This window comes from Hyaena hyaena, unplaced genomic scaffold (assembly GCF_003009895.1).
Source record: "Hyaena hyaena isolate Hyena2069 unplaced genomic scaffold, ASM300989v1 scaffold_201, whole genome shotgun sequence".
NCBI lineage: Eukaryota > Metazoa > Chordata > Mammalia > Carnivora > Hyaenidae > Hyaena > Hyaena hyaena.
In genome coordinates this window covers 1,240,862-1,262,082 of record NW_024080833.1, presented here as the reverse complement: position 1 = coordinate 1,262,082, position 21,221 = coordinate 1,240,862, and the positions used below count along the sequence as shown (strand labels likewise).

The 21,221-nt window shown below is 53.1% G+C and overlaps 1 protein-coding gene across 1 annotated transcript in view; it reads right to left on the bottom strand.

The window, feature by feature from the left end:
- Window positions 1-3,770: 3,770 nt before the first annotated feature.
- The window catches only part of TBX19 (T-box transcription factor 19), a 23,504-nt gene continuing 6,053 nt past the window's right edge, over window positions 3,771-21,221 (bottom strand). Inside the window, exons 2-8 of the mRNA XM_039241898.1 lie at window positions 19,179-19,443; window positions 17,496-17,630; window positions 14,500-14,561; window positions 12,816-12,877; window positions 10,759-10,947; window positions 8,636-8,771; window positions 3,771-5,092 (exon numbers count right to left, since the gene is read on the bottom strand). Coding sequence (XP_039097829.1) covers window positions 4,807-5,092; window positions 8,636-8,771; window positions 10,759-10,947; window positions 12,816-12,877; window positions 14,500-14,561; window positions 17,496-17,630; window positions 19,179-19,443 — 1,135 coding nt within the window. The 3' untranslated portion in view covers window positions 3,771-4,806. The remainder of the gene's footprint in view (window positions 5,093-8,635; window positions 8,772-10,758; window positions 10,948-12,815; window positions 12,878-14,499; window positions 14,562-17,495; window positions 17,631-19,178; window positions 19,444-21,221) is intronic.

The following is a 21,221-nucleotide window of genomic DNA, read 5'->3' as shown; positions in this document are numbered from 1 at the left end:
CACCTCGCTCTCTGCCCCTCCCCACTGCTCTCTGCTCACTATCTCTCTCTCTTTCTCAAAATAAATAAACATTTGTTTTTTTAAAAAATCTGCAGCAGATGGGATTTTCAACAGTGGCCTCAAGAACGTTCCTGTGCCACATTCTCTTCTCCCTGGGACATACCTGCTGTCAAGGCAGGGTCCACGCTCCCTCCCCCTTAAATCTGGGTTGGCTGAGATTAGGACAGAAGTGATGCTATGACCTCTAAGGCCAGGTCATAAAAGACAAGCTAGTACTTTTTTTAAGTAGGCTTTATTTACTAGAACAGTTTTAGATTCACAGAAACATTGAGGGGAGGCCGCAGACACGCCCCGTATCCCCCCTGCCTTCACACAGGCACAGCCCCCCCCTCCATTACCCATGTCTCGCACCAGAGTCGTCAAGACCAATGACCGCGACCCCGTCTGCCTCAGACGCACCCAAGCCGCACAGTTCACATTAGGGTTCGCCTTCTGTGGGATGGGCAGGCGAGAACGTGCGCCCGGCACTGGAGTAGCCTGCGCACCCTCTACGCCCTGAAAACACTACGAAGATACTATTCGGCGCCCTAGAAATCCTCTCTGCTTCCCCTATTCACCCCTCTCTCCCCCAATCCCTGGCACCCCTGCTGGTTGATTATAACCGCCCCTCTTTTAACCAGCTTCTTCCCGGTGCTCCTTCTGAGGTTCGCTCACGTTCCGCCTCCCTGCGCGAGCCCGGGCCTTAGGCAGGCAACCCAGGCAGCAGCCGGGCGAGGCGGGCGGCAGCCTGAGCAGCCCGCTCCTGCAGTCCACACGCGGCGGATGCTCGGCGGCCGGCCTCGGCTCCTCGCAGCTGGGGTCCCAGGCGACCTGGGCGGAGACCGCCCGCCGCGGCCCGGCCCCCGAAGAAGCCGCTCACCCTGTGAGTGGTGCCTTGGGTGGTGAGTCCTGCTGCAGTCGTAGCCGGAAGAGCTGGGGGTGAGCCGGATGTAGAGGAGAGAAGCGAGTGTAAACCTTTTATGAAAAAACACTGGCACGACTGAAACCAATCAGAAGTACAAATACGGAAGCAAGGGTTCCATCACAAATGCGGGTAAGCTGGAGGGTAAGCCCCAAAACCCGAGATAACAATACCGCAGTCAGGAAGAGCACATAACGTAAGCATCTTTACAGGGATTTAGGGGCGCCTGGGTGGCTCAGTCCTTGAGTGACTGACTTCGGCTCAGGTCATGATCTCACCGTTCGTGGGTTCATGCCGCACCGGCTCTGTGCTGACAGCTCAGAGCCTGGAGCCTGCTTCGGATTCTGTGTCTTCCTCTCTCTCTGCTCCTCCTTGCACTCTGAGTGTCTGTGTCTCTCTCTCTCAAAAATAAATAAACATTAAAAAAATGTTTTAAGTGATTTAGACTTTTTGAAAATAACAAGCCATTGTAAAAAATTAGGACTAGATTTTTATGCTTCAAATAACACAAAACAAAAAAATGACTTAAAAAAGACAGAGGATTATTTTTTTCCTACTTAGACAAAGCACAGAAGAAAGAGGTCTAAGGCTGATAGGAGGGTTCAAAGAGGGTGGTGAACTCAGAATCCTTCTATCTCGTTCTTCCATCATTCTCAAATCGTGGCTTCCACCTCATGGTGCAAGATAACTGCTCAAGCTCCAGGTATTACATCTGCATTCCAGCCAACAAAGAAAGGGAAGTGCTAAGTTCTCACGCTCTCCTTTTACAAACATTTGAAGGGAGAACATTTGCTTATACCCTGTACTGGGTTGAATAGTGTCCCTGCAAATTCCTGTCCACGCAGGACCTCAGAATGTGACTTTATTTAGAAAATAGGGTCATTGCAGACGTAATTAGGTAAGACGAGTTCATACTGATTAGGGTGGGCTCGAATCCAATGGCTGGTGTCCTTATAAGAAGAGAAAACAGAGACACACAGGGAAAACACCATGTGATGACAGAGGCAGACATCAGAGTGAGGCATCTACAAGCCAAGCAACCCCAATAATTGCTGTCAATCACTACCAGCGCGGTCAAGGCAAAGATGGGTCCTCCGCCAGAGCCTCTGGGGAGAGCACGGCCCTGCGGAAACCGTGATTTAAGAATTCGAGCCTTCAGGGGCGCCTGGGTGGCTCAGTCGGTTAAGCGTCCGACTTTCGCTTAGGTCACGATCTCGCGGTTCGTGGGTTCGAGCCCCGCGTCGGGCTCTGTGCTGACTGCCAGCTCAGAGCCTGGAGCCTGTTTCAGTCTGTGACTCCCTCTCTCTCTGACCCTCCCCTGCTCACGCTGTCTCTCTCTCTTTCTCTCTCCTACAAATAAATAAAACATATTAAAAAAATAATAATCTCTTCACCTTGGCAGAAAGGCCAAGACCAGACAGGTCGGTGGACCTAAGCGCACCCGCCGCCTCACGGCTTCGGTGGCCAGTGCAGCGGCCTGTGGCGGGTCAGCCGGGCAGCTGCAGGCCGCCAGGGCCTCAACTTCTAACAGAATGAGAACCGGCCACTTTTGGAAACCCACCTAAACGCCGTCTGGCACAGAAGCTAACACGTCACTGTGCTAACGCCTCCGACGGCGTCACAGCGGAACCAGGGAACCCACGCCAGCCCCGCCTCGCGCATGCGCCGAGCAGGCAGCTCGTCAAAGGGCCGCCATGTTGGTGCATCGTGCCTGCGCCGCTGGCGCGTTGGTCAGGGGCGCGGGGCGCTAGGCGGGCAGCCGGGGGGGCGCGCGGCGGCCTCCGGGACGCCGTGGGGCTGGAGTGGCACTGCGGCCGGAGATCCGGGTGCGACAGTGCGACGGCACAGACATCGCTGCACGTTAAAGGGGCCTTCGCTGCAGAAAGAGCCGAGGACTCAAGAGTGTCACGTCTGGACACCCCGGACTAAGGCCTGGCGTGGGGGGTGGGGGTGGGCAGGCTCGGCTGTCGGGACGGTGGTGGCGGCAGATGAGCCACTGCCAGGGTCCCAACAGAAGCTTCGACTCCCTGAGGCCCCCCACCCCACCCCACCAACCCCCATCCCACCCCACCCCCACTCCCCAACCCCCCACCAGCCCCCAATCCCCCACCCAATCCCCCCACCCCACCACCCCCAATCCCTCACCCCCATCCCCCGCCCCCCGCCCCCCCCAAGCGACTGCTCAGTTGGTGCAGTGGAGAATGGCCTGGGAGAGCGATGCGTCGCGCAGGTCTAGAAACCTCATTCCCGTAGCTATCAGCACATCCGGGGTGGTTGAAAAGGCAAAAAGCAAAGGAAGGAACCAGCAATTTTGCTCACTGGCTACACCGTTGCTGTAGCAACAGCCTTGGCTGGGATGGAGGTTGAAACTCTTATCTGAAATGAGGTTCCTGCTGGATTTATCACTCGATTTCTCTATTCTGGGCAAGGAGGTTCCAGCCGTGGCTCTGGAGCACCTGTTTGAAAGGCAGATTCCTGGGCTCCAGCCCTGAAGAGACTGACCCAGCAGGTGTGGAGCGTGCCCAGGAATGTGTGCTTCTAACAGGTGTTCCGCGTGATCATGGCACAGGGCATCCAAGGGCCGGTATTTGGAAGTAACTGCTCTACCCACACCTTCTCCGGTTCATCAGTCTCACTGCACGTTGGCCTCAGACGAGGAGCCCTGGGAAACACAGCACGTTCCTGGGCTCCTGACACTGACACGCTCCCCTGTCCCGGACACGTGTCTCCGAGCTCTGTCACCCAGCAAGCTCCACGGCTGTCATCTCCACACACACGCACTGCACACCAGTTGCATTCAGCCAGTGTTTATTGGGCACCTACTGTAGGCAAGGCACAGTACTGGGTGGTGTGGGCAACAAAGACAAGAAGGCTAGTCCTCACCCTCAAGGGGCTCACAGTCTAGTGGGAGAGACACACTCACAGGTAACAAACACACAAGGCAGGACGGGCTGAGCTCCACAACAGAGGCAGGGAGCCTCTGGGCTCTGGCAGGGGCGGCAGGCAGCCGGGCAGGATCACATGTGCCCAGGCACATCAGGGCACGTGACTCACGTCAGCCCGTCCCCAGAGGGTGGGCAGAAGTCACGCAGGTGGGACAGAACCGAGATTAGCTGAGACACGGAGAAGGCACAGAGGCAGGAAAGAACACTGAACTTTTAGACAACGGGCAGAACATCTGCCTTGACTGAAATGTAGGACGCCAACGGGGTAATGAAGGAAACCGAAGCTGAAAATGAAATTGGAGGCTTGACAGCGGATGGTTTCCTTCCAGCCAGGAGGTATGACTTCGTTCTGTAGGCAACGGTGAGCCAGGGAAGGTTTCTGAGCCAGGGAAGTGCATGATCTCATTTCCTCAATTCCAGGCACGGTTCTGGGAGTAAAATGCAATTAGCTCTATGTGTGTTAACTGCACCCTGTGAACTTACACCCTCCCTTGGTCTCAAAGCAGAAGCCCTGTGGCCACAGATACTTTCCAGGGCTGCAGAAGGCTGGGAAGCCTCAGGCCAGGTAAACTCAGCACTTACTTAATAGCTTTGCACACCTCTACAGAACAGGAAGTGGGGCCTTCTAGAATCATTTGAAATAAGGGGCCAGGGCCACGAAGGTACTCAATGACCTTTGGTTACCTAAGCTTGTCACCAATGAGCTGCAGAGAAAACGGGAGTGCAAAAAGAAGCCAGGAAGCATCATCAAACCAAATCATCTCCCGTAACCCACCCAACCCTCCAGCTCACTGGGTGGGGTGCCCTTCCCCCGCAGTCTAGCTTCCTGGAATCCGCAGCTGGGGTTTCTAAAAGCTCTACGCATAGAAGGTTCTCTGCTGACACCTTCCCTAGGAACCTCTAACTCTCCAGCGAAGAGGGAGAATGGCGCCCTCCCCCACCCGGGCCGCCCCAGCCTGAGAAGGGATGGGAGGCCACGGCCGTCCAGGTGGACACGGCGATGCTGGTCAGCGAAGGCTCCCCCAGAACTTCCACGCCGGCTGACGTGGATGCCTGGGCAGAAAGGGGCGAAGTCACAGCCGGGCTCCCCAGGAGAAATGTCCCGGGGGAGGTCGCGTGCACGTCCGGGCCTGGCCCGGCGGGGCCGCCACCGCCATTGCTGATGGTCCACAGGCACGGGTAGGGGCTGCAGAGACAGAAACACAGGCGCTTGCTGAGGGCCCGGGACCCGGGACGGAGCGCCCGGCACGGCTTTATCTCCAGCTCCGATCCAGAGGGGCCCTGTTTCTGTGGAGAAGCAGTGAATGTAGCGGAATAAGCAGAGAGTGAGGTGTCCTGACCTGAATTTTGATACTTGGCCCTGCCACCAGCAATTTCGATTCTGAACACAGCATTTCTGGAGGTGTGGATGGACAGGGGTGCCAAAGGAGGGTATCTGGACGGCACAGCCTGTGAGTGAGTGAGACCCCTCACTGGAAGAGAGGGGAGATGACATACATAACAATCAGGGCACAGAAGCGCAGAAAACCTGGGCTCGCATCCCAGTCTACGGCGTACTGCCTCCATGACCTCGGTCCAGTCAATACCTCTGAGCCCTGGTTTCCTCATCCTCAAGATTTGGAGTGATAATTATGCACTCATTACAGACGCTATTATGAGGATTAGATGAGATGAGTGGATGAGGCCTGGCACAGGGCACGCACCAAATGGTGGTGGTTATAATTGACTCTTCCATTGCTCATCTCTCCCCAGCAGCTCTGGTCCCTGGCAGAAAGGCCAGCGAGCTAGACCCCCTTCTTGGACATCTCTTATTCTACAGCACTGGTTCACACACCCAACTGCATGTTGGAATCACTCAGCAAGTTCTAAAATAACACTGACGCCAGAGATCCCGATGTTTTCTACCAGTCCGGCCTGCAGCCTGGGTATCAGGACTTTTTAAAGCTTTCCAGTGGACTGTAACATGCAGCAGATTTTGCACCCGAGTGTAGCTGAAATGACTGTAGTTGGAGCAGTAAGGTAAACGCCAGTGCTCTAAGCCTTTGGTCATCACGATGTCCTGACATTTTTGAGTCTCTGCATCGCCTGACACTGCACTACGTGAGAACAGGCTCGTTACGCAGCGACGTCACTGGACACATTTGCTGCTCTCTAGCAAAATCTTGGTGGAGTCGGTAATAGGTTAAATATGCTGCTGGGGTGACTAGAAATAGCAGTGCCACCCTGCACTCCGTGCGAGGTCCAGACACTAGCCCTCGCTGGGCCACCTGAAACCTACAAAAGCCCGTGCTGTGGCTGTTTGCTTGTTGTTTGTTGCTTTGTTTGTTAGCCAGCGTGGCTTGCTGCGACTGGGGGCCTGATCTCCAGAAGAGACTCTTCTACAGCATCGTCTGATGCCTCCGGGGACGGTGGGAAAACCATGCCCCGAGTTACACCACCCACTGGGTGACCTTCAGGACGTTTTTAATGCTTCTGAGCTATGGTACCTCCAACACTAAAGTAGGACTTTGAACAGCGGCCTGGTGGATGTCGCTGAATACTGTAAACAACTAACAAAATATCTAGGACAGAATCTGCCACATGATCGTTTAACATCTTCAAGGACTTGCTTCCTCGCTTCCTACGACAACCCGAATCTGCGCTTTTCCTTTAGATAATCCAGGCGAGTACTGACCAATAGAAATGAAACATGAACAGTAACTGCAAGGCTAGATTTTCTAGTAGCCGCATATTTTAAAAAAGAAAGAGAAGGAAAAAATGCACTTATCGTTAATAATGTTTTATGGAACCAAAAACATGCAAAATATTATCATTTCAACATGCATTCAAGGTAAAAAAAAAAAAAAGAGGGAGAGAGAGAGAGAGAGGAAGAGAGAGAGAGTTGAGATTTTAATTCTTTGTTTCCTACTATGTCTCCAAATTTCTGTGTGCATTACGCTCACAGCACACCTCCGGGGGAACCTGCTGCGTTTTAAGGGTTCCATGGCCACAGGCGGCCGCTGCATGGGGTAGCCCAGCACTAGATCCTGATTTTGCCACAGCAACATCAGTATCAAAATCATCAGGATCATGGCAACACCAGCAACACCCGTGCAAGCCTCAGCCTCCAAGCCAGACCTGCTCATAAGACTGTGCATTTTTTAAAGTTTGTATTTATTTATTTTGAGAGAGAGACTGCACAAGCAGGGGAGGGGCAGAGAGGAAGGGAGAGGATCCCAAGCAGGCTCCACACTGTCAGCACAGAGCTCAGTGTGGGGCTCAATCTCATGAACGGTGAGATCATGACCTGAGTCACAATCAAGAGTGAGACACTTAACCAACTGCGCCGCCCAGGCACGCAGATTGTGCATTTTAACAGCATCCCAGGTGATTCTTTCTTTTTTTTTTTATGTTTATTTATTTTTGAGAGAGAGAGTGCAGGCGGGAAAGGGTCAGGGAGAGAGGGACACACAGAATCCGAAGCGGGCTCCAGGCCCTGAGCTGTCAGCACAGAGCCTGAGGCGAGGCTTGAACCCACAAACCGTGAGATCGTGACCGAAGTCAGACGCTTACCTGACTGAGCCCCCCAGGCGCCCCGCATCCCAGGCGACTCTAACACACATTTAAGTGTGAGCAGCCCTGCTGCAGACCAAAGCCCTATGTTCTCCTAACATTTTCTAGACCAGCAAATCACAAGTCATCAGACATCTCTCAAGACCCACCTTTTTAATTCTGAATCCCTTTTAGAACCTTCTCAAAACTCTGCATACAGAACTGAAGGCAACAGCTGACATTTAGAGAGAATGTTGCTGCTTACAAAGCATTTTAATGCACATTGTCCTTCTGAGCTCACCGTCACCTGCAGAGCCACGCACATCGCTCACATCGCTTCCAGGTTAATGATAAGAAAGCTGAAGGTCAGTGAGGCTAAGACAACTGCCTGAAGCCACAAAGTCAGTAACAGGTAGAACCAGGGCCAAAGCCCGCGTCTGTCAAAGTCCAAGGTCCCCCTTGCCCGCTTCCCCACCCCTCCCCCATCTCCAGATCAGAACGAAATGCAGGTCTCTGGTGTGAGTCACGCCACGGTCCCGCATGCTACACTCTGCTCTGTTACCTGGATGCAGACCAGGCACCCACCGTCTGTTCCCCCGTTCGGACGGGTGACTTATGAGAACATGGACAATCCAGAGGGTCTTGAATTTTCAGTCTATTTATACTTTCCCCCTTCACTTCCCCTAGAGTCAATGTCTGTCTGCTCCCACCACAGGTTACAGCATTTCTGACTGGTTCCGGGCTATAATGCCTCTTCCCTCTTAAAAATAGAATACCGGGGCGCCCGGGTGGCTCAGTTGGTTGAGCATCCGACTCTTGATTTCGGCTCAGGTCATGATCACAGGCTCATGAGATCAAGCCCTGCGTCAGGCTCTTCCACTGAGCATGAAGCCTGCTTGAGATTATCTCTCTCTCCCCCTCTGTCCCTCTCCCCTGCTCTCACTCTCTCTCTCTAAAATAAAATAGAATAAAACCAAAGCTACAAAACAAAGAGCATACAGTTGAGCAGGTGCTCTCCCACTCCCCTCTCTCTGGGAGTGAAAGGTCCATCCATTTTTTACATTCCCTTCCTAGTGGCTTAGGAGTCACTACAATGGCTTAGGCCAAGCCACCCGAGGAAAATGAATGAACTTGAGTCTCCAGTGCTAATGTAAGCCCCCAAGCCCACCAGTGAGCAAGCTGCTGGTGTGGGTCTTACCTAGGCCCTGGATTGATTGGCCCGCTGGTGTGGGGTACAGGCAGGATGCTGGCGTGGGGCGTGGAGGATAAGGAAGTCCAGCTGTCGGCTCCGGAGAAAACTTGCAGGTTATTGCTGGAGCTTTCTATCAAATTCACTTTAGGGAAATAACAACAGTTGAGTTGATGGGGTGTGTAGAACATATAAAGATGGCGGCCACTGATATTATTCAAGGGCCAGATATAGCCGTGGCTTGTGATACAGGTGCTAATGGCTTGTTTGTACTTCCTGAAGGAACCAGAAAAGAGGGAGGCCCTTGGGTGTACTGAACGTCAACCCCATGCCACATTCCGTTCATATTTCACTCTTCACAACAGCGACCTGTCCTCTCCACTTTGTCCATGAGGCTCAGAGAGGAGGGGTGATTCGCCCTTCGTGACACAGATCCGTCCGACTCATCACCACTCTCCCTTCCCTTGAAGAACAGACCGTGTCAGCATCCCCTCAACACAAGCCGAGGGCCCCCCCCACCGGTGCTCCAGATGAGATTCCTGAGGACCAGCATCTTTTTCTTCTCAACAACCCCAAGTAAATTTAAACATCTCGAGAATAGTATCTTCTACGTTTGTGACTCTCCATGCGCATAAATAGCGTGTATGTGAGAGAGGATGGAGGGATGCAGAGAAGAGCGAGGAAGAACATTCCAGTGCACACGCCTGGCTGGCCCAGGCACTCCTCGTCATCCACAGTCTGTTCCAAATCCAGTCCCCCTGACACCCTGGGTCCTCTCCCCCCTGTGCCTTTGCTCACACCACTCTTACCTCAGGGACCGTCACCTCCCCTGGGACCCTGCCTTCCGCCTCCACCTCTGCTCACGCCCACCTCCGCCTGCTTCTATTCATTCTGCGAATCTCAACTTCAGGGTTAATCCGTCCGGGGCAACTACGGCTGCTCTTTTTCTGTCATTCCCACAGCACCTGGGCTTAGGTGTGTTCCAGAATGTTTTGCAAACTTCAACGTGCATATCACCTAGGGATCTCGTTAAAACGTGGGCTCTTCCAGAAGGAGAGCCCGAGAATCTACATTTCTAACAAGTTCCCAGGTGGTGCTACAGGCCCGAGGAGCACCCGAGAGCCCGCACTACCTCGTGTTATGATCCATTATTCATGCAGCCCTGAGCTTCCTCAGGGCAGAAACTACACCTTCATCACCTTCCTCTGCCCACTGCCCGGACGAGGGCCTGGTGTGCACCCGGGGCTCAGCAGCTGTGATTTGTGTGCTGACCGTGGGCAAGAACCAGGAAGCAGAGTGAGAGCATGGCCCACTTTCTGATATCATTAAGCTACATTCTATTCCTTCCTACGGCAGCTGCAAAGGCTGCTGGGAGTAACACGTGACAGGACGCAGGGACAGGCAGCCGGTGGCCACGACAGCCTCTGTAGACAGAGCTCAGGGTGGGATCCTAACGCTTGAAGCTTACTTATTTCTTTAGCATTTTTTTTAAATGTTTACTCGTCTTTATTTTGAATGAGAGAGACAGAGACAGAGACAGAGAAAGAATCCCAAGCAGGCTCCACACCATCAACGCAGAGCTCGACGCAGGGCCCGATCCCCTGAATCGGAAGATCGTGACCTGAGCCAAAGTCAAGAGCCAGGCGCTTAACCGACGGAGTCCCCCAGGCACCTTGAATCTTACTTATTTCTTTCCATTAGTGTTGACCTCCCCGTAGGAGAATAGAGTCTCTGTAGAGCGGGGTGTTTTTCTTGTCCGTCCCTCGGCAGAGCCCAGCCCGTAGACATATAATCAACTATTCGTACACAAAATAACACATTAAAATGACAGGGCGCCTGGGTGGCTCAGTCGGTTAAGCATCTGACTTCGGCTCAGGTCATGATCTCGCAGTTCCTGGGTTCAAGCCCCACGTCAGAACCTGCTTCGGATTCTGTGTCTCCCTCTCTCTCTGCCCCTCCCCTGCTCATGCTCTGCGTCTGTCTCTCTCTTCTTTTAATACAATACTATTACCCATATTAGGTGAAAGGGACTCCATCTTCAGACACTTCTTTTTACCACTCGCTGTTTATCCATCTCTCTGCGCCGCCACCCGCTGCCAGCACCCAAGGGGTTAATTAGCAAAACCACACACCTGAGGGAGAATGGTTTCTATGCATGTACGCAGAAGGGTAGGGAGTCTGCCGGTGCCCTCGGAGGCCAGGATAGTGCTCACAGCCGTGGTGGGGGTGGGGGGCAGAGAGAGGCAAGGGTGTGGCATACTGGTAATTGGCGTTTCCTGCTGCACACACTCCATCAGGATTGGAAAAGATCCAGCCTCCCACTGGAACAGACGAGAGGGAGACAGAGAGACCGTGAACTTCCACACCACAAGGCACTTACCAGCCACCGCACGTACTGTCTCTGTGTGAATGACACTGAATATCTGCCCGGGTAGAGACGGGGACCACGCCCGCTGTCACCCCCCTTCACAGTAGCCCCGAAGCTGGCTTCTTTGGGGAAGGATGACAGTTCCTATTAAAGTTCAGGAAGCCTCTTGAGGAGGGCTGGAACTGAGCTGTATAAAAGACCATTTGAATGAAAAGTTACAGAAATGCAAAAGTGAAGTTGCTTCTGACTTAACTGAATGAATTAAAAGTCTGAGAAGGGGATGTGAGATGCATCTGTAATCTCCAGCCACGAGGCGATGTTTAATGTGGTCACAGAGAGTGAGGGCCTGTTTCCGCCCAGCGGGAAGATGTCTACAGTTCTCACTCCAAGCAACACGAGCCACGATGGCTTCCCTCACCGCCCCACACACACACACGATTCTGAGAGCAAAAGTGGGAGAGCTGCTCGCTGAAGCAAGAATCGTGCAGAACACTTTGGAAGGCTGCGAAATAGTTCACAGAAATCTGGTTTTGAATGAAAAAAAAACACAAAAAGAAAGAAAAGGCATGGAAAGAAAGAAGGAAAAAGAGAGGGAAGGATGGAGGGAGGGAGGGAGAGAGAGAGAAAGAAAGAAAGAGGAGGGGAGGGAAGAAAGAAAGCTTTGTCTGATGCAGGCGTCCAGGAGGCAAAGCCAGGCACATGGTCGCCCTAACCGGCCCCCTGCGCCGTTGGTTTGTCACGTTAAGGGACACACCTGAACAGGCTTGCTGAGAAGACCATAACGTGTGAGTTTGGAAAACACGTGGTTCACAAGCAGGTACTATACCCAAGGCCTGCTAGGCCGGCTCCCTTTAAAAAGTGCTTTTCGGAGGCGCCTGGGTGGCTCAGTTGGTAAAGCGTCCAACTTCAGCTCAGGTCATGATCCCGCAGTTCGTGGGTTCGAGCCCCACGTCCGGCTCTGTGCTGCCAGCTCAGAGGCTGGAGCCTGTTTCAGATTCTGTGTTTCCCTCTCTCTCTGACCCTCCCCTGCTCTCGCTGTCTCTCTCTCTCTCAGAAATAAATAAAACATTAAAAAAATAAATAAATAAAAAGTGCTTTTCTGAGAGCTCCTCCCTTTCTGCATGATGCTGCGGCTCTGCGGTGCGCATGAGCAGAGGCGCAGGGGCACAGGGACTGAGCGAGCAGAGGGCCCCCCACTCCCAGCTGGACCCAAGCAAATCACCATTTGCATCACAATGTCTCCGACACTTTCTGCATCACTTACCTGGGATTCTGCTGCAGCTTTAGAGGGCTTCCTCCCTCACGGGGCCTCCTCCCGGGCCATCCAGGCAGGGGGAGGCCAGTACCCCATTAGGGAGGCCCCGCCTCTGCCCCACAGTCCCCCGCGGCATATCACTCACCTCACCCTGTGGGTTTCCTGTCGGCACCCCCAGGCTCCCCCACACATTCAAGGGAGGCGCCGCAGTGGTGACCAACACAAAAATGGGCAAACGGTGAGAACAGGAGCAATCCAGGCCAGACTGACAAGGGTACAGGGTGGACAGTGGAGGCAGAGGCGACAGTCCTAAGCTTCTGGGACTAGAAAACTCGAGTCTGAGAAATCCATCACCCATTCCTATCCCCTGCCTGAGATTCAGTCCAGCCCCTGAGGAACACCAGTTCTCTCTGGGAATTCTGGAAAGGGCACACACATGTCTTGAGTGGAAGAAATAACCTTTTGAGTCTCGAGAGCAGCTCTGGAACCCAGCAGGTAGAGTCTGGCTCCAGTGTCCCCACCAGGGGCGTCCCACCCAGCATCCACCCAGTGTCCACCCAACTCACAGTGAGAATAGGCCACGTGCTGGCTCTCAGAGACAGCTTCCGGAATGTCTTTTAGGTGATTCCTGAAAGAGAGCGAAAGTGCACCATGGCCATCCAGCATATTATGCACGTCCAGCGGAAAGCCTACCCCAAATTCTCTTTGGAAAGCAATATATTTCTGAGAATAAGAAAATCAAACTCCATTTATCTCAAATGTCTCCCCCCCTTCTTCTTCCAGGTTACTTTATCTCATGTGCAATTCCTCTTTGAATTGCAAGTTAATGTGACTCCAATTTGCCATATTTACAGCTACCGAGTTTGATATCACTGATTTGTGGTCACTGCTCCTGTCTGGCAAAATTCAAGCAACAGAAACAGCTGGGATTTGCATAGGACTTCAGGGCACAGACACATCCATGATATGCTAGATCCACCGATAATCCCGGGAGGAAAATATTCCTATGCCAATTTTACAGATTTATTTTTTTTAACGTTTTATTTATTTCTGAGAGAGAGAGTAGTGTGGGCAGGGGAGGGTCAGAGAGAGAGAGAGGGAGACACAGAATCTGAAACAGGATCCAGGCTCTGAGCTAGCTGTCAGCACAGAGCCAGATGCGGGGCTCGAACCCACGAACTGTGAGATCATGACTTGGGCCGGAGTCAGACACTAAACTGACTGAGCCACCCAGGTGCCCCTAATTTTACAGATTTAAAACATGGCTCTCAGAGAGGTAAAGTGACTGGTGTCAGCTCACACAGCCAGGAAACGGCAAAGCTAAGACTCCAAGTCAGGACTGCTTGCTCAAAGTTCTGTTAACTCACATCAGATTTTTTGGTTTTTAGGCCTTTGGTTATCTGAAATTAAATTGCATCAAATACTGACAAAAATACTGACAAAGTCCTTTGACAGAAGGCATTGGTAAGGACTCTTCTGTTTTCATTGTTTTCCAGCATGGAAAGGAAAAACACAAAGATGTAAAGTCTCCAGCCTAAAGTGACCATTCACAATCCCAGAAGTCTCTGCACCTTCTTCTCTCAAAACCTCTCTCCTTTATGAGTTACTCGTATGGATCACTCACCTCTCCCAGGCTACATGTAGTTTCAAAAATATATATATTGAGGGGCACCTGGGTGGTTCAGTCAGTTAAGCATCCGACTTTGACTCAGGTCATGATCTCATGGTTTGTGAGTTCGAGCCCCGCGTCGGGCTCTGTGCTGCCAGCTCAGAGCCTGGAACCTGCTTCAGATTCTGTGTCTCCCCCTCTCTCTGCCCTTCCCATGCTCATGCTCTGTCTCTTTCTGTCTCTCAATAATAAATAAATGTTAAAAAAATTTAATAAAATAAAATATAACAATAAATATATTGAAACCATACTACTCAGAGATAATTGGAGGAAGGGCAAAGTGAATTACTAAAAATCTAAATCACTTAACTATTTTTTTTTTTAATGTTCCTGTGCTGCTTTCGAGAACCGGTAGGAAAAGAGATCTGAGAAAACATTGCCAGTTATGAGGTTCTCACGGAGTCCTGCTTAACGGACAGATAATTAGGAGTTTGTTGAATTTTGGTGATTTGGTTAAATAGCGAATTGAATGTTGCAAACCTATTTCTTTCAAAGGGAATGCAAGTTCCTTTCAAGATGATCATAAATTTCACACATGCAGAAGCCAACCGACAAGATTTCACTGCGATTTCTCTACTCACCTTTCCTTGGCATCCAGGAAGGCTTTAGCAAAAGGGTTGTACTTGATTTTGAGAGCTGTTATCTATGTCGACAAAGACAAGAAGCCTTAGTGAAAGCGCAACACGTATGAACAGACAGAACCCTTTATCTTCACCCGTGAGCTTCTGTCCACTCAGAAGAACCCCCATCGCTTTCCTCTCCTCCCTGCCCATGTTTCTTTGCTTACTCCTGCGCCAAAGTACTAGCGCGCTGTCTGTGACAAAGAACGTTGGATTGTGGCCTGTAGTGAAAACGGCAAAGGCAGCGAAGGTGAGCAAAGAAAGGACAAAGTTAGAAATGAGCAAAGCCTGATGTGCTAAACCTGGCATTCCTCCTTTTATTTATTATTTCATCCCCGCCCCTTTTTTTGAATTATTGAATACCGCCCCCTCCCCCCGACCCTGCTCCCGCCATGTGAGTTTTCTAGACCCTGGGAACACAGTCGGGAGTGGTGCAGGTGTGACCCCACCTCGCGGGAGAGAAAGCCCGACTCACTCCCTAAGTCTGCGGTCATCACTTACTCCTGGGGCCACCTTAACACAAACACAGATTCTCACTCCCGCCCGCCTTCGCACCCTCACGCTGGCCAGATGTACATATACGTGTGTGTGTGTGTGTGTAACGCACATGTGCTTTCGCTCCCCGCTCCCCCCCCCTCCCAGGGATGTAAGTGACTTGAGGGCAGCGCACACATCTGTGATGCCCATCACAGGAGTCCCAGCAGGTAGTAAGACTCAACAAATATTTGCTGAATAAATACACGCTGCAAAGAATGTTTGCTTCAGCAAGGGCCTGGGGGAAGGAAGAAAAGTGAACTAAAAGCACGACTCTTTCTGGCCCCGGGAACGGGGAAGAAATCAGAAGGGCCTGATGGGCATCACCGAGTGCTTCTCCCTGCCTGGCGACCACCCCCAGGCCGCTCCCCTCTCAGGGTGCATCTACACCCAGTGGGCAGGAAAGTGCTGGTGGCAGAGGGAGGCTCTGAGGTTGCATTTCCTGGGCTTGATTCCCGGGGCGGGGGGAATCAAGGCTGGAATACAGCCGGAGGCTGGGTAGCTTGCCGGAGGGGTGGCCTTAGCTGGGCTGGCGGGCCAGAGGGGACTGTCCAGCACCCAGAGCCGGCAACCGGACTCTGGGAGCAGCGGGAGTAAGAGGGCAGGGGCATCGCCCCAAGACGGGAGGCGGCCAGGGCCTAGCCCCCAGCGCCCCCTCCGCACTCACTAGAGTCACAAAAGCCACACCCACCCTTCAAAGACCCAGATTCCAGGGGGAGAGAAGCAGGGAAGGGAAGGCCGTCTTGAACACAGCCTGTTTCCGCCGACACTCAGCACCACCCGAGGGCCTGTATAAATGATCTAATATTTAACTCGTGTTCCCACTGGCCCGTTGGAGGGGCTCGGCCAAGAGGCCAGACGACTCGTAGGAAAGAAATGGCATTTTCTCTGCACACCTGCGATGCGAGTTAGACCCACAATTCAGTTGTACCTGGAGGCACTAAGGTAGTAGTTTCCACACCTGGATGCTCATCATCAGAATCCTTTAGGGAGACTTCAAAACCTACATATTCCGGGCCCCATCCCTGGGGTTCTAACTCCGAGGGCGGGTGGGAGCCCCAAATCTTTTAAAGCTTCCAAATAAAGAAATGCAGAGTAAAGCACCAGTGAAAATACTTTGGGTTTGGTTGCTTTGTTTTACCTATCAGGTTATCAAAACTGACACAAGGCGATCGTCACCAGTGCTGGGAACAGGGTGGGGACTGCAGACGAGCGTGGGCTCTTGGAGGGAGGTCATTTCGAGCCGCCTCCCGGTGCTGAACCACCGCCCCCGGACAAGAATTCCGTTTCTAGGCGTTCGTCCGCGCAAGCCAGCAGCGGAGGGGGACATAGGGGACATTCCCGGCAGCGTCATCGAGAACAGCAAATAAAACGCCTGCAAAGAACCTCATGTCCCCCAAGGGGAGCTGACTGCCCGGTGTGCGGCGGGCCCTCCACAGGCGCTTCAGAAAGACACGTGCCTGAACCTACTTACACGGAAGGAGGGCCGTCCTGTGCAGCTTGGTGGGGAAAGGGGTTCAGACTAATACGTACACCATGAGCCAGTCTGGAGGAGGAAGTCTGTGTTCTCTGATGTATTTCTATGCACAGAGAATATGTGTGCGGAAGACACACACTTTTAGCTATTATTTGTAGTGTTCCTTGGGGGGTGGGATTCAAACGGCAAGCAGGAAAGAATACATTTTCACCTTTTTTTTTCTTTTTCACTGAGCATAGTTCTGCGCTATTTATTTATTACGTGGGGGTTCCTTTCATAAACTTGTATTACTTTATAAAGTTTTTGTTTTTTAAGTTTGGGCAGAAAGAATCCAACCCTCTGCCGGCGCTTCTGACGACAAGCGGGCCAGGGAAGCCCCTAGAACGTACAAGCGGACTCGGGTACCGGGCACCCGACTAACCCGGGAGGGAGGCCGGGTTGCGGCTCCCGGGCCCTAAGTGCCGGTGCCCCCGGCAGGGAGGGAAGTGCTCGGAGCCAGGCTAACCCGGGCGGGCGGGGCGCAGGGGCCCGGCTCTCACGCACCTGCTCCCGGAGCTCACCCAGCTGCGGGCACGAGCCGGGCACGAGCCGCGGGCACGAGCCGGGCACGACCTGGGCACGAGCCGGGCACGAGCTGCGGGCACAGCTGCGGGCACGAGCCGGGCACGAGCCGCGGGCACGAGCTGCGGGCCGGGCGCACACGGGGCCCTGGACACTGACTCCAGGCTCCGTGGGGCTGAACGCAGGGCACAGTCGTGCCTCACGGACACCGGGACGCAGGGATGGCGGGCCCCTGGCGACGGGGAGAGGCAGTGGGGGGCGGCCGCCCCGCCGCTTACCTCCACTTCTGGGGCGTATCTGCGCCGCGGAAGCCCGCCTTCCTCCGCCCTGCGCCGCACCCCGCCGGCCCCCAGGGGCGCTCACGCATGCGCGCGGGCACACTCACCTCCTCGTTCTGATATGCGGTCACGGCTATGAACTGGGTTTCCGGGAACGAGCAGTTCATGACCATTCGGTGGGCGCCCCCGACGCGCACGATGTGCACCTGGGGCTCGTATTTGTGCAGAGAATTCAGCATGATCTGTTGCGGCGGGAAGAGAAGGGGAGGCGGTCAGAGCCGGAGCAGCCCCTCTGCTTGGCCCCAGGCTGGGCCCCCAGCTCGGTCCGGGCCTCACGCTCCGAATCCGAGTCGATCCGAGTCGATCCGAGTCACCGGAGCCGCCGCCGCACGACTCCCGTGTCTGAAAACTGCATGCGGGCGGGGTTGGGGGGCAGTTTTCCAGAGAGCTCATGCTAGGCTTGCCAGAAAGTTCCCGCCTTCCTTTTTTATTTTATTTTTTTCCTCTCTCCTTATTTTCAGAACAGCGATGTGGATTTCGATCCATTAAAAGATACTGTTTTTCCCCATATGAGGAATCCTCATATGTCAAAATTCTGACAGGGCTGCATTTTACAAACGACGAGCTAAGGACGAATGCTGGCTGACATCTGAGGTCACCCAGCAGCCACTCTGATTCACACAGAGGTCGTATTAACAGTCATGTCGTGGGGCGCCTGGCTGACGCAGTCGGTTAACCTTCTGACTCATGTTTTCCGCTCAGGCCACGATCTCAGGGTCTGAGAGGTCAAGCCCCCACCCTGGGCTCCGTGCTGACAGCGCAGAGCCTGCTCGAGATTCTCTTTCTTTCTCCCTCTGCCCCAGGACACACACTCTCTCTGTTTCAAAATAAACAAGTTAAAGAAAAGAGAAAAGAAAAGAAAGTCTGGTGTTGCGAAATGTGGGTGGCAACGGTTTACTTTTCAATTTCCTGTTTTCACAAAGAACTAGAATCTTCTGAGTATTGCCAGGACTTGGGTGGATCACCTCCTCGTCCTAAAACGTGACCGCCTGTGTCCCAGCTGGTGACACACGCGGTCAGAGGAGGCCGCGGGGATTGGGGGCTGAGAGGCTGGAAACAGGAGGAAGGGGAGAGGGCAAGCCTTGCCTCCCAGCTACGGTTCTGGTCCCCCAAACAGTCTACTTTTTAGAACACAAACCTCAGCCTTACACGGTGCCCTCGCATCCGCCTATCCTACCAGAGAGAACAAAAGCGGAAAAAGGCCCAAATTCTTGTTTACTCTAATTGGAGACCTTAAATAAAACCTTCCCCGTTTAAGGTTTGTTTGTTTTTCTGAAAACCCAAAGCTGATTCAATATTCTATCGACAATTATCATAATGCCCGAGCAGAAGTAGCAATTATTTCATTTAGGAGCAGCTTTTTATTAAGGCATTTGTCTATTGCCAACATGCCACTTACACCGAAAAAGAAGAGCGAGAACAACAGAAGCCCGGGTACCCGCAAACGTCTCCTCCGGGGCTGGTAAAAAGCCCCACGCAAGACCCAACTATGAAAGGGCCCTTGATGATTAAGTAAACTACTGCGCTCTCTCCCTCTCTCTTAACATCAGGAAGTCCATTAAAAACTGAAAGCACCAATTAAGAGCTGTTTATTCCTGTTCACATTTGGACTCCGGGGAATAATTGGCTCGCATGGGAGAAGAGGCCGGCGAGGACCCCTCTAATTGCCTAAATGCACCCTTGATATTTCTTGATTGGTGTTGCGGGGCGGCCGGGCGACCCCATCTCACCTGCCCGCCTCCGTTGAGTTTGTTCGTCAGCTTCACTTTGCTGAAGGAGATGGGAGCTTTCATCCAGTGGGCCCCGAAGTTGGGGGAGTCCGGGTGGATGTAGACGCAGCTGTGGCTGGAGGCCTCCGGCTTGCCCGCGGGGACCCACTCCCCATTGACGTACTTCCAGCGGTGGCCGTCCGTTGGGACAAAGTCCAGCAGCAGCGAGTACATGGCGTTGGGGTCCAGCCCCGTGACGCTAATCTTTAGGACAGGGAACATCCGTCTAAAAGAAAAGGGGAGAAACCGAGTCACAGGAGGGATGCGGGCGTCTTCGGGGCGCCTTTCGCCCCCCCCCCCCCCCCCCCCCCCCCCCCCCCCCCCCCCCCCCCCCCCCCCCCCCCCCCCCGCTGTCCAGCCATCTCTCCACTCTGCGAAGGCCTTCCACGGAGAGCCTCGGGGCGCAGGGGTGCCCGGCGCAGCCGCCCCAGTTCCAGAGCCTCTGTTCACAAACGCATTTTTTACTGGGGTCTTAGGGGCGCCTGGGTAGCTCAGTCAGTTAAGCGTCTGACTCTTGATTTTGGCTCAGGTTACAATGATATCGAACCCCCTGTCGGGCTCTATGCTAACAAGGAGGCTGTTGGGGATTCTCTCTCTACCTCTCTGTCTACCCCTCCCCTGTGCATTCTCTCTCTCTCTCTCTCTCTCTCTCTCTCTCTCTCTCACTATAAACCACTGAGCTCCATTTTAAAGTCTGAAAACCACGGATCTCGTCCATTTGACAGAGGAACCTGAAGCCCAAAGTTTATCATCGGATGCCACGTTCTCACGGAGTCCTTTCTTCAAGGACTTCCTGCAGGCACACATGAGTTCTCACACTAATGCCACAAAGCGGCCCTTTGCCCATCACAGAGAACATAAGTTCTGAGCGACAGCGGCAGCATTAACAGTGGAAACATGGTTTCAGGGTAAAACAAGTGAGGGAATGCTTGGCTCCACGGAGTTAGACCAGTTCCTTCCCTGCAGGACTTCTCAGAGCCTTTAATCTACAAATGTGCGCTCTCCACCTCTGGGAAGATAAGGCCTGCGCACACACAGAGCTCATGGGACGGCGGAACCGTCCTTTCACTGAGCGTTTTCTGGGAACTGTGCTAGGGGAACGAACTCGGAGACGTACCGCTCTGGACTCCTGGGTCCTTCTTCCATCTTCTAGAATGCCGTCTAGTACCAGAAAACTTGCTCTCACACGGGTGGAGAGGCTACCTCTTCTCCTTCTCTTTGGTTTGTTTTTCCTTCACCGAGTGTTCTAAGTCGCTCTAATCTATCCCCAAAAGACCTTGTTTCCAGACACGCCTCCCCAACCTGATCGCCCCAGACGGGGTCTTATTTGTCAATACCTCTTTTAAAATATGAATCTCCAAATTGAGAAGCTAATAACCTAGAGTCCAGACACCTGCTGCTCAAAGTGGTCCCTGAACCAGCAGCCTCAGGGTCAACCGAGGCTCATTAGAAACGCAGAACCTCAGACCTCGCTCCAGACCCACTCCGTCAGGGGCTGTGCTTTTCCCGAATCCCAGGAGCGTTACAGGAGCATTGAAGCTGAGGATGTACGAGAATAGAGCGTCTTTAGCTTTTCAGACAATCACGAAGGAGGGGCGCCTGGGTGGTTCAGGCAGGTAAGTCTGACTCTTAATTTCGACCCAGGTCATGATCTCTTGGTTCGTGAGTTCGAGTCCCTCATTGGGCTCTGTGCTGACAGTGAGGAGCCTGCTTGGAATTCTCTCTCCTTCTCTCTTTGCCCCTCCCCCTACCCTTTCACTCTCTCTCAAAATAATAAACAAACTTTAAAAAAAGAAAGAAAATAAGGGCGCCTGGGGGGCTCACTCGGTTAAGCCTCCGACCTCGGCTCATGTCATGCTCTCACGTTTGTGGGTTCGAGCCCCGCGTCGGGCTCTGTGCTGACAGCTCAGAGCCTGGAACCTGCTTCAGATTCTGTGACTCCCTCTCTCTCTGCCCCTCCCCTCTCACGCTCTGTCTCTCTCTGTCTCAAAAATAAATTAAAAA